The sequence below is a fragment of the Muntiacus reevesi genome, chromosome 8 (assembly GCF_963930625.1).
Source record: "Muntiacus reevesi chromosome 8, mMunRee1.1, whole genome shotgun sequence".
NCBI lineage: Eukaryota > Metazoa > Chordata > Mammalia > Artiodactyla > Cervidae > Muntiacus > Muntiacus reevesi.
In genome coordinates, this window is record NC_089256.1 from 14,789,031 (window position 1) to 14,801,390 (window position 12,360).

A 12,360-nucleotide genomic window follows, 5' to 3' on the forward strand; every position below is an offset into this window, starting at 1 on the left:
GAGGGATTGAGGGCAGGAGGAGAAGGGGACGACAGAGGATGAGATGGCTGGATGGCATCACTGACTCGATGGGCATGAGTCTGAGTAAACTCCGGGAGCTGGTGATGGACAGGGAGGCTTGGCATGCTACGATTCATGGGGTCGCAAAGAGTCGGACATGACTGAGCGACTGAAGTGAACTGAACTGAAATGCCAGACACTATGCTAAACCCTTTATATACAGTCTCTCTATTAAGAACACAGACTGTACATGTATTTTTATCACATACAGTATTTTTTAAAATCTTCCAGTTGTTGGAGTGAAGAGTCATATTTTGCTCATTCCTATCACTGTCTTGACTTCTTTTTGAGAAAGTTTTTGCAGAAGGATCATTTCATAATTTGATCTTAGCTTTCTCTTTACAATATCAGTATTTACAAAGTAATTTCTTTTAAGGCTTGGACAGTAGAAAAGCAAGTTTCTATATATGTACCTCATGTAAACCCAATTCCAATTTCATCACCATGTCAGAAAGATGACGATTTTCTAATTTGAGTGATTCCAGCTGACCCAACATCTCCTGAGAAGGGAAAAGTAGAAAAAAAGAAATAAATGTGATAAATAAATCAAATGCATCTTAAAAAATTTTTCCACAAATTCCACAAAGTTTCCACAAAACTTCACCTAATGAAAATTCCACAAATTTTCATTAGGTGAAGTTACATTCTTCATTCATATATACAAATACTTCCTAAAAAGTTTTTTGAAGAGGTGCTTCAACATGAATTTGTACACATGCAATTAAGAATATTATTCTAAACAGATCAATCCAGGCACTGGTGACTCTCTGGGACTCCTCTTCGTGGCCTCTGCCTCCAGCATCTCATAATCTGCACTCCTTTCAAGGTAGTAGCTTATTCCTACTTGAAGATTCCTGCCTTCCTTGGCTTTCTACTTCTTTTGTGACAACTATCTGGTTTTCTTCCTTATTGTCTCTTTCATTTTTAGCATCATTCTGGCACCTTTTTACCCTAAATGAGTAGTTTCCTAAGTTGGGTTCAAGTCTCTCCTCTTCACACTCTATGCCTTCTCCTGCCTTCTCCTTACAATATCTAAGTCTCTTGGGGTTTCAAATGCCAACTTCATGTGAAGATTTCCACAGATAAATGTCTTACCTTGATTTTAATCTTGCACTCCAGGCCTTCTGTGGAACTATTAGATATTTCCATATGAAAGTCCAGCTTTTATCTCAAACCAGTGTCCCATCTGCCAGCTTCCCCATTTTGGGTACCTTTCATACAAATTCATTATCCTCCCCAAACCTGCTCCTTATCTTTTCTGTATTTCATTAAAGAGCATCACTCTCTAATCAGTTGCCCAAGCCGGAATCCTAGTGACATCCTTCCCTAACTCTATCTAACTCACTCTCCCTATCCAGTCAAATACAAAGCCTACTCAATCTTAACAGGCAAGTATCTCCAGAATGCGTCCATTTCCCTGGGTCTCCCCTGCGCAGTGCTCAGGCCACCACCTCACTGCTGTGACAGCATCTGAGTGGTCTCTCTGCCTCCTTGCTTATTCTACATACAACCACAGAAACTTTTTACTCCTGTTTAGCTCATTCTCTACTGACCCCAAGATAACATGAAAACTCCTGTACAGGGCAGGCAGGCCCTTTAGGAGCTAATCCCTGCTTTCCCACCTCATCGCTCACCACTTGTCTCACCTGCCACAGTGAACAGGGTAACCTTCACCACTCACCACAGAAACAGCCTTTTCACTTGTCTGAACTACTTTTAACTCCTGCCAATCTTCACTAGACTACTTGTTAACCAGCCTAAAGAAGAGGATTCGTAACAATTTACTGAATTAAACACTATGGAAATTATAACTTTAATAAACTGAACCTTCATAAACAAACTTCAAATAAAGAAAATTTTTGTTCAAGTTTCACCTTATGCTCTACTGCTTTTTCTTCTGCCTTTTGTAGCTCCGCTTTGAGTCGCTTTTCCATGTCAGAGGAAGAACTTTTGGTGGAAGCAATAGTGATATCTCGCTGATGTAACTCTCGAGTTAGCTGGGAGATCTCCATCTTCATTCCTTCTAGTACAGAACTGTAACTCTGTTCAGCCTGTAAAATTTGTTCTTTCAACTGCAAAAAAATAGAAGCATTAAAAATTGAGAGAAGACATGTTAGATAGAAAAATATAATATTAATAATAGAGTAATTTTTACCTTGCCTCAAGTCATAAATTTTTCCCTAATTAAATCTGCAAAAAATTAGCAATTTACCAAGCTGCATATCTGACTGAAGGTCAGATGGTTATACCCACAATTATCAGGGAGAGATGGCTGACTCAAATGCTGAGACCCAGCATCAGAGAGCTGAAGCACACATTGTTTAGAGGACAGCATTTGTTACCTTCACTCTTTTTTTAGTTGCAAATCTAAAATTTTTGCTTATATGGTTTCCTGGTCCACAGAAGATAACAGAAAGAGAAGAAAAAAAGGGGCTAGAAGTAATCTCAAAGAAGTAATAAAAAGAAATGACTCAACAAATACGACAGCCAGGGCCCACTAACACAGAGACAAATTCCACAAACTTCAAATGCCAATGAGGATATAACTACCCACAGCATAGAAGAGAATACACATCCATCACCACCTTGAGTCAGTAAGAAAATACTAAATGCCACCTCAATTAATATGGTCATGTGTTCATGCAAGCAAGAAGGTGTGTTATCTTTTAGAAAATTTTTCATCAAGACACATTTAAAATAAAGTTGTAGAGTTCAAAGGGGGCAGGCTTCAATTATCTTGAAAATACTTAAACAGCATCCCTGAAGATGACACAGATAGATATTCTCCTAAGCACATTACACGTACTCTACTCATGAGCATCAAATGGCCTCTGGATGACATTTTTCTCATTAAAATTAACTCCTATAACCTCCCAACCCACCCCTCAGTCTACAAACACAGCGCGGTCTGCCCCTCTCACCTGCTTGATCTCAGCCCTGTACTCATTGTTGTGCACTTCCATCTTCTTTAGCTCTCCATATTTTTCCATTAGCTCTTGACTCAGCTGTTTACATGTTGCACTCACAGATTCCAAGCTGCATGACAAAAATAAGGTCACTTATTTAAAACAAAATAAAATCCTGAAGCCCACAAGTTGATTTATCTAACTACTCTCTTAATGTCCAAGAAACAAACATCACTTTCTAACCCAAAATAAAACTCATTTCCAATTTCCATATCAGTGGAGTCAGAGAATTCCATCCCAATCCAAACTTTTGGGGAGATACTTTTGACTTCTGTGTTGACCTATATACCTCCTATCTGTTTAAAGTATTACTGGTTACAAAATTCTAAATGTTATAACAACGTAGATAGTTTTTTCTCTCTAGTTGTACATGACCGGGCATCATGTCAGTCTTCACCAAGCTTAATTACAATCCCATCCTACACACAGTTGCCAAAATAATCATAAGTTTCCAACCTGTCACCCTTACTTATCCCTTATCAGAATAAGAACCTCAGGGATACCATGCCTCTCCTATCTCATAGCTCATATCCACTATAAAGTCTTTTTGCTTCTAAATTGCTAGGCTTTACAGTCTGCCATGTGCCATGTGCTAAGCCTGACTTCTTTTCTTTTCACATACGACCCCCTTGACCACACAGCACCTCCCCCCACCACCTGACAATGGACAGTCAACACCCTTTCAAGAATTGAATCAGCATTTACCTGGAAAGAGCCACCCTGACCCTCATTCCCCTAAATCATCTGAAAAACAGTCTGCTTTCAATTATTAAGAGTTTTAAGGTAGACACTTTCTAGAACTTTCACTTTAAATTGCTCTTAGGTCTTTTAATGTACATATTCTGTCTCTCAAACTACAAACTCTATAATTAAAATAATATCTTTTACTTCTCACCTCCCTTTAACCTTGTCCACCATACCCTCGGGCCCTTCATCATTCGGTTCCAGACTGTTCAATAAAGGCTTAACAACTGTTAGATTGTTCCCCCGCACAACCAATTTACCAGATAAGCTATCGTTCAAAATATCACCTTGGCAATACAACAATACAAAACAATCATGTATATTCCTCCAGTTCCTGTTTCAGGGAGTATTCTGTTCAAACTGAACAATACAAATAAAGAATTCCTTTTTTTTACTAGTCTTTTAATATAGAAAAATAATTTTTAAAGCCATTCAGTTTTATTACTGAACAGGGGTATTTGTATCCATTTATTCCAATTTTATTTCTAAAAATCCTAGAACGCTTATTATGTGGTACTTAGTATATGACTATATAATATGTCAAATAAAACACTGAGGTAGAGAGAAGAAAAATCAGAAACAATCTTGTCCTCTCTAAAGATGGGAAAATCGAGTCCTGAAGAGAAAAAGGTGTTCCAGGTTGGCAGAGTGTCACAAGCAAGACACAAGTCCTCGGAGTCTGCCGAAAGCATAGAAAAAAACATGTAAAAGACCACTAAAAACTTAATCAATGGAAAATCTATGGTAAAAAATGTAAATATTAACTCTAATACCAATAACAACTTGTTGTTGTTTAGCCGCTAAGTCGTGTCCACCTCTTTTGTGATCCCATGGATCCCCACCAGGCTCCTCTGTCCATGGGATTTCTCAGGCAAGAACTCTGGAGTGTGTTGCCACACTTTCTCCAGGGGATCTTCCCAACTCAAGGATCTAACCTGTGTCTCCTTCTTTGGTACAAATGGATTCTTCACCTGCTGAGCCACCAGGGAAGCCCCATCAGTAAGAACGTGCTGTGCTGTGCTCAGTCGTGTCCGACTCTTTGCGACCCCAGGGGTTGTAGCCCACCAGGCTCCTCTGTCCATGGGGATTCTCCAGGCAAGAATACTTGAGTGGGTTGCCAAGCCCTCCTCCAGGGGATCTTCCCAACCCAGGGATTGAACCCAGGTCTGCCGCATTGCAGGCAGATTCTTTACCGTCTGAGCCACCAGGGAAGCCCATCAATAAGAATACTAAACTTTATTTTATTCAATCTAGTGTGTGCACATATACTTCAGTAATGAGAATTAAGAATATCTTAAGTACTTCAAGGTGAGAAATAAAAACTGTGGATGCATGTATATTTACTATGCAAAGAAAATATTTAGTGGTTTCCAAAAACAGAAATAAAAGATATATTAGTTAGAGTAGGGACAAAAATTTGTTACTTAAAAAGGCAAAATGGAAAATTTTTGGTTGTTTTTTCCCTGCAGGCTAACAGTTTATATATTTGTTTCTTCTACATGCAGAAAACTATTAGAGTACAAATGACTGTGATTTATGTTTAAAATAAAATATCAAACTGCTCCCAATCAAAAAGTTCTGCAGTATGACCAAAAAAAAAAAAAAAAAAAAGTTCACCGTATGGTAATACAAGTGAGCTGGGCATAGGACAGCATAAATAAGGATTCAATCAACACACAAGGACATATCAACAGCATTTCAGAACAGAAGGAGCACCACATGTCCAACGAGACCTCCCCAAGAGAAGCTCCAGTGAGGTGGCTGGTAGAGGCGAAAGCCAGTCTAACTGAAGGCCTTCTGCATGGGAGAAATGTGAAGACATACAGAGAGTCAATATAGACACCTCTTGAAGAATTGGGTTTTTGAAGAAGAGCAGAGAAATATGGAAGTAACTTGATAGGAATATAGAATTAAAGGAGGGTTTTCATTTTTTCCCAAGATGAGGAATAGTAAAACATATTTTATACCAGGAGAAATGATTTAGCAGAGATTAAGAATTGACAATATATAAAAGAAAAGAAAAAACTGTAGAAACTATACATAAGTGGAATCTTAGAAGCATAGACAGACATGTCATCCATTGATTCATCCACTCTAACAGATTAAGGGCACAGACAGGTACAGGCTGACTGGTAAGTTTGGTGGTAAAAAGATTAGGAAGTTCTCCTTTAATTGAGATCAAAGTTCTCCTTTAATCTCAATGAAATCAGAAGTTAGGCCATTTGTGAAAGCTGGAGGAAAAAAACAGGTTTTCATTTGTTATATTAGCTTACTTTATCAATACAATGATTGAAATAGTTTCTAACAATCTGAACATTGCTGAAATGCATGTAATTATCTACCTGCCTTCCAGACGCATCACCTCTGCCTGCAGAAGCTCTTCACTAGTGTGGGTAAAATCCAGTTGGCAGAGCACGTTCTGTAAGTCCCCCTGCCCTTGAGAGGCATACCTCCTTTCTGCTAGAGGTTCCTCCAGTGATCTACAGGAAGACACAGGAGGACTGTTAAAGGCCTGTATCTTTGCAAACAAAAACAACACAGAGGCAGTTCATATTTTCCCAACTCTTTTTAGTAGTAATGAAACTCTTCAGAATTCTTTAGTCTGTTTCCTGGTTTACCAAAAAAAAAAAAAAAAGTTAGCTGACTGTATAGACCTCCTTCATCTTTGGCTGCAAAATATATAATCGATCTGACTTTGGTATTGACCATCTAGTGATGTCCATGTGTAGAGTCTTCTCTTATGTTGTTGGAAGAGGGTGTTTGCTATGACCAGTGCATCCTCTTGGCAAAACTCTGTTAGCCTTTGACCTGCTTCTTTTTGTACTCCAAGGCCAAATTTGCCTGTTACTCCAGGTGCTTCTTGACATCCTACTTTTGCATTCCAATCCCCTATAATGAAAAGGACATCTTTTTGGGGTATTACTTCTAGAAGGTCTTGTAGGTCTTCACAGAACCATTCAGCTTCTTCAGCATTACAGGGCAGGGCATAGACTTGGATTACTGTGATATGGAATGGTTTGCCTTGGAAACGAACAGAGATCATTCTATTGTTTTTGAGATTGCATCCAAGTACTGCATTTCAGACTCTTTCATTGACATGATGGCTACTCCATTTCTTCTAAGGAATTCTTGTCCACAGTAGTAGATATAATGGTGATCTGAGTTAAATTCACCCATTCCAGTCTATTTTAGTTCACTGATTCCTGAAATGTCGATGTTCACTCTTGCTATCTCCTGTTTGATCACTTCAAATTTGCCTTGATTCATGGACTAAACATTCCAGGTTCCTATGCAGTATTGCTCTTTACAGTATCGGACTTTACTTCCATCACCAGCCACATCCACAACTGGGTCCTGTTTTTGCTTTGGTTCCCTCTCTTCGTTCTTTCTGGAGTTATTTCTCCAATGATCTCTAGTAGCATATTGGACACTTACCGACCTGGGGAGTTCATCTTTCAGTGTCCTATATTTTTGCCTTTTTGTACTGTTTATGGGGTTCTCAAGGCAAGAATACTGAAGTGGTTTGCCATTCTCTTCTCCAGAGGACCACGTTTTGTCAGAACTCTCCATCATGACCCGTCCATGTTGGTGGCCCTACATGGCATGGCTCAGAGTTTCATTGAGTGAGACGAGGTTGTGGTCCATGTGATCAGTTTGGTTAGTTTTCTGTGATTGTGGTTTCCAGTCTGCCCTCTGATGGATAAGAATAAGAGGCTTATGGAAGCTTCCTGATGGGAGAGACTGACTGAGGGGGAAACTGGGTCTTGTTCTGGTGGGCAGGGCAGTGTTCAGTAAATCTTTAATCCAATTTTCTGTTGATATGGGTGGACCCTCTTCCCCACCCCCAACCCCCTCCCGTGTTCCCTCCCTGTTGTTTGACCTGAGGCCAAACTATGGTGGAGGTAATGAAGATACTAGAGACTTCCTTCAAAAGGTTCCATGCACACACTGCCGCACTCAGTGCCTCTGACCCTGCAGCAGGCCACCGCCGACCCATGCCTCTGCTGGAGACGCCTGGACACTCACAGGCAAGTCTGGGTCAGTCTCTTGTGGGGTCACTGCTCCTTTCTCCTGGGTCCTGGTGCGCACAAGGTTTTGTTTGTGCCCTCCAAGAGTCTGTTTCTCCAGCCCCGTGTAAGTTCTGGCCACTCTATGGTGGGGTTAATGGTGACCTCCTCCAAGAGGGCTTATGCCATTCCCAGGTCTGCTGCACCCAGAGCCCCTGCCTCTGCGGCAGGCCGCTGCTGACCCGTACCTCTGCAGGAGACACTCAAAGACAGTTCTGCCTCAGTCTCTGTGGGTCTCTGGGTCCCAGGGGCACAAGGTTTGTTTGAGCCCTCCGAGCATCTCTAGCCGGTATGGGGTTTGATTCTAAATGTGATTGTGCCCTCCTACTATCTTGCTAGGGCTTCTCCTTTGCCCTTGGACATGGGGTATCTTTTTGGTGGGAGCCAGCATTCTTCTATTGACGGTTGCTCAGCAGCAAGTTGTAATTTTGGAGTTCTCGCAAAATATGAACACATGCCCTTACCAGTTACTAATCATGATCTATTTTACCAAAGAAGGTAGGCCTCCCAGGAGACATGAAACTATAATTCCTTTCACGTTTGGAGTTTCAGCAAGGGTACAAATTAACAGGAGACAGAGAGAGAATAGTCGCTAAGTCATGTCTGACTCTTTGCAACCCCATGGACTGTAGACTGCCAGTCTCCTCTGTCCATGGGATCATCCTGGCAAAAATAATGGCATGGGTTGTCATTTCCTCCTCCAGAGGATCTTTCCAACCCAAGGGGTTGAACCCACGTCTCCTACATTGGTAGGTGGATTCTTTACCACTGCACCACCTGGGAAGCCCATACAGATTGACAAAAGGGTTTCTAACTTTCTAAACATCAGAGTTTCTTGGTTAGGGGACCCAAACCGAAGGTAGAAAAAAATAACCATACAATATTATCTAATGTTTTAGATACCTAAAAATTTAAATTTTTAAATTTAAAAATTTTAAATTTAAAAAAATTAAATTTTTAAATATAAAAAATACCTAAAAATTTAAATCAGAAATTAAAATAAAGAAAACCTATAATATGATCAAGCACAAAATTATGAATATGCAATATTAAAAACCATGTTTAATGCCAAACTACCCTGTGGCTAAGACTAATAATATTTAAGGTTATACCTTATGGTCTCTACTGTGTGTTGAGTGTCAACTGCCTTTAATTTTGCTTGTAGCTTCTCCTTTTGTATTCTTGCATCATGGATAAAATTTTCTTGAGTCTGAAGAGCTGCCTTCAATTCTCTCTTTTCTTCTTGCAGAACCTGTAAAAATACTCAGAAAAAAAGTCAGTTTTTCTATTTCATGAGAAAAGGAAGCCAGGCAGTCAAACTGTAAATTATGTAACAGATATAATATTAATAGGCTCATTATTAATATCTGATCCTGTTATTTTGCAGATGGTGATTGCAGCCATGAAATTAAAAGACGCTTACTCCTTGGAAGGAAAGTTATAACCAACCTAGACAGCATATTAAAAAGCAGACACATCACTTTGTCAACAAAGGTTCATCTAGTCAAGGCTATGGTTTTTCCAGTGGTCATGTATGGATGTGAGAGTTGGACTGTGAAGAAAGCTGAGCACCAAAGAATTGATGCTTTTGAACTGTGGTGTTAAAGAAGACTCTTGAGAGTCCCTTGGACTGTAAGGAGATCCAACCAGTCCATCCTATGGGAGATCAGTCCTGGGTGTTCATTGGAAGGTCTGACGTTGAAGCTGAAACTCCAATACTTTGGCCACCTGATGCAAAGAGCTGACTCATTTGAAAAGACCCTGACGCTGGGAAAGATTGAGGGCAGGAGGAGAAGGGGTTGACAGAGGATGAGATGGTTGGATGGCATCACCGACTTAATGGCCATGGATTTGGGTGGACTCAAGGAGTTGCTGGTGGACAGGGAGGCCTGGTGTGCTGCGGTTCATGGGGTCACAAGGAGTTGGACACGACTGAGCGACTGAACTAAACTGAACTGATCCTGTTATTAATATCAATATCTGATCCATTGACTACAGAGTAGGTAAGAAACTGCAGACTTTGGAACCTAGTTCTAGGATAATTAGTCTCTCTTAAAACATACATGCACACATTTCCTCAGTTATAGTATATAACAATTTAAAAATATACCTCTAGCAGTTTTTCAGATTCCCTCAATTTTTCTTCTTTCTGTCGCTGCTCTTGCATAATAGTCATATTGGTTCCAACCAAGTCATTGACTCTCATGGTGAGGCGCTCTATTTCCAACTCATTGGCACAGATAGTATCATTGGCCCGCTCCAGCTTACTGCTCAGGTGCTGAATTTCCGACTGGCTGGACAGTTCCACAGACTCTAATTTTTGTTTCCGATTGGCAAGCTGAGCCTAAAAACACACAAATTACCAATTGGTAAAAGTAAAAGAATAATCAATGAGCAAAGAAGACTAAAATGAAACTAAGTTTTACCTCCATAAAAACATACAGCAACAGAACAGTCCAGTCAAAAAATGGACAAAAATTTAAGCAGGTATTTCTCCAAAGAAGACATACAGATGGCCAATAAACACATGAAAAGATGCTCACATCACCCATTATTAAAGAAATACAAATCAAAACCACAATGAGGTATCAGAATGGTCATCAGCAAAAAAAACTACAAACAATAAATGCTAGACAGGATGTAGAGAAAATAGAACCCTGCTGCACTGTTGGTGGGAACGTAAACTGGTACTGCCACTACATTATGGAGATTCATAACAAGCTAGGAATAAAACTACCATGTGGTGGTGGTTTAGTTGCTAAGTCATGTCAGGCTCTTGTGACCCCATGGACTGTAGCCCTCCAAGCTCCTTTGTCCATGGGATTTCCCAGGCAAGACTATTAGACTGGGTTGCCATTTTCTTCAGGCAATATTCCCAGTCCAGGGATCGAATCCAAGACCCTTGTGTAGAAGGTGGTCTCCTGAATTGCAGGCAGATTCTTTATCACTTACCCACTAGGGAAGCCCCTAGACAACCATATGACCCAGCAATCCCACTACTGGGCATATACCCTGAGAAAGCCACAATTCAAAATGACACATGTGCCCCAATGTTCATCACAGCACTATTTACAATAGCCAGGACATGGAAGCAACCTAGATATCTATCAACAAATGAATAGATAAAGAAGTTGTGGTATGATGGAATACACTCAGTCATAAAAAAGAATAAATTTGAGTCAGTTGTAGTGAGGTAGATGAACCTAGAGTCTCTTATATAGAGTGAAGTAAGTCAGAAAGAAAAAAACAAGTATTACATATTAACACAGATATATGGAATCTAGAAAAATGGTACTGATGAACCTAGTAGAGAACTGACTTGACACAGTGCGGGAAGGTGAGAGTGAGATGAATTGAGCAAGTACCACTGACATACACACACTAGCATGTGTAAAATAGACAGTCAGTGGAAAGTTGCTATATAATACAGGGAGCCCAGTCTGGTGCTCTGTGATGGCCTAGAGGGGTGACATGGGGGGAGGGGAGGAAGGCTCAGTGCAGAGGGATATATATAAAATAATGACTGATTCACACTGTTGTATGGCAGAAACTGACACAACATTATAAAGCAATATTCACCAATTAAAAAAATTTATAAAGCTAGAAATAAAAACAAAGCAGTTGTGGTACATATATAAAATGGAATATTACTCAGCCATAAAAAGGAATGAATTTGAGTAGTTTTAGTGAGGTGGATGAACCTAGAGCCTATTATACGAGTGAAGTAAGCCAGAAAGAGAAAAACAGATATCATATATTAAGGCATATATATGGAATCTAGAAAAATAGTACTGATGAACCTATTTATAGAGAAACGGAAATGCAGATGTAAAGAACAAACTGGCAGACATGGCGTGGGAAGGAGAGGGTGGGACAGACTGAGAAAGTAGCACTGACATATATACACCATCATGTGTAAAGCAGATAACTTTTCTAGCGGGAAGCTGCTATGTAACACAAGGAGCCCAGTCTATGACAGCGTAGAGGGGTGGAGTGAGGCAGATAGGGAGGCTCGAGAGAGCGGTGATACATTATAATTATGACTGATTCACAGTGATGTACTACAGAGACACATTGTAAAGCAATTGTTCTCCAATTTAAAAAAGTAATATACATACATATATATGTGTATATATAATATATTCATGATGGAAAAAGACCTCCATGACAAAAACTAGGAATAGAGAGGAACTTTCTCAACTTGACAAAGACTTTCTACAGAAACCATACAGCTAACATCACACTTAATGTTGGGAAACTTGACACTTTCCCACAAAGATCAGATATAAGGCAAAGATCTAGTCTCACGTCACTCCTTTTCAAAATCACAGTGGATGTCCTAGTTAATGCAGTAAGGTGAGAAAAGGAAATAAAAGGTATACAGATCAGGAAATAAGTCATAAAACTACCTTTATCCACAGATGATGTGATCATCTATGTAGAACATCTGAAAGAATCAACCAAAAAAAAAAAAAAAAATCCCCTTGAGTTAATAAGTAACTATAGCAAGGTTGCAAGATATA

The 12,360-nt window shown here is 39.8% G+C and overlaps 1 protein-coding gene across 9 annotated transcripts in view; it reads right to left on the bottom strand.

The window, feature by feature from the left end:
* CEP63 (centrosomal protein 63) overlaps window positions 1-12,360 on the bottom strand; it is a 77,449-nt gene that overhangs the window by 9,769 nt on the left and 55,320 nt on the right. For all 9 annotated transcript variants that reach the window (XM_065942197.1, XM_065942196.1, XM_065942200.1 and 6 more), the window contains 6 exons: window positions 9,948-10,181; window positions 8,950-9,089; window positions 6,113-6,250; window positions 2,982-3,096; window positions 1,935-2,132; window positions 474-560 (listed from right to left, as the gene is read on the bottom strand). In XM_065942197.1, the coding sequence (XP_065798269.1) occupies window positions 474-560; window positions 1,935-2,132; window positions 2,982-3,096; window positions 6,113-6,250; window positions 8,950-9,089; window positions 9,948-10,181 (912 nt within the window). The remainder of the gene's footprint in view (window positions 1-473; window positions 561-1,934; window positions 2,133-2,981; window positions 3,097-6,112; window positions 6,251-8,949; window positions 9,090-9,947; window positions 10,182-12,360) is intronic.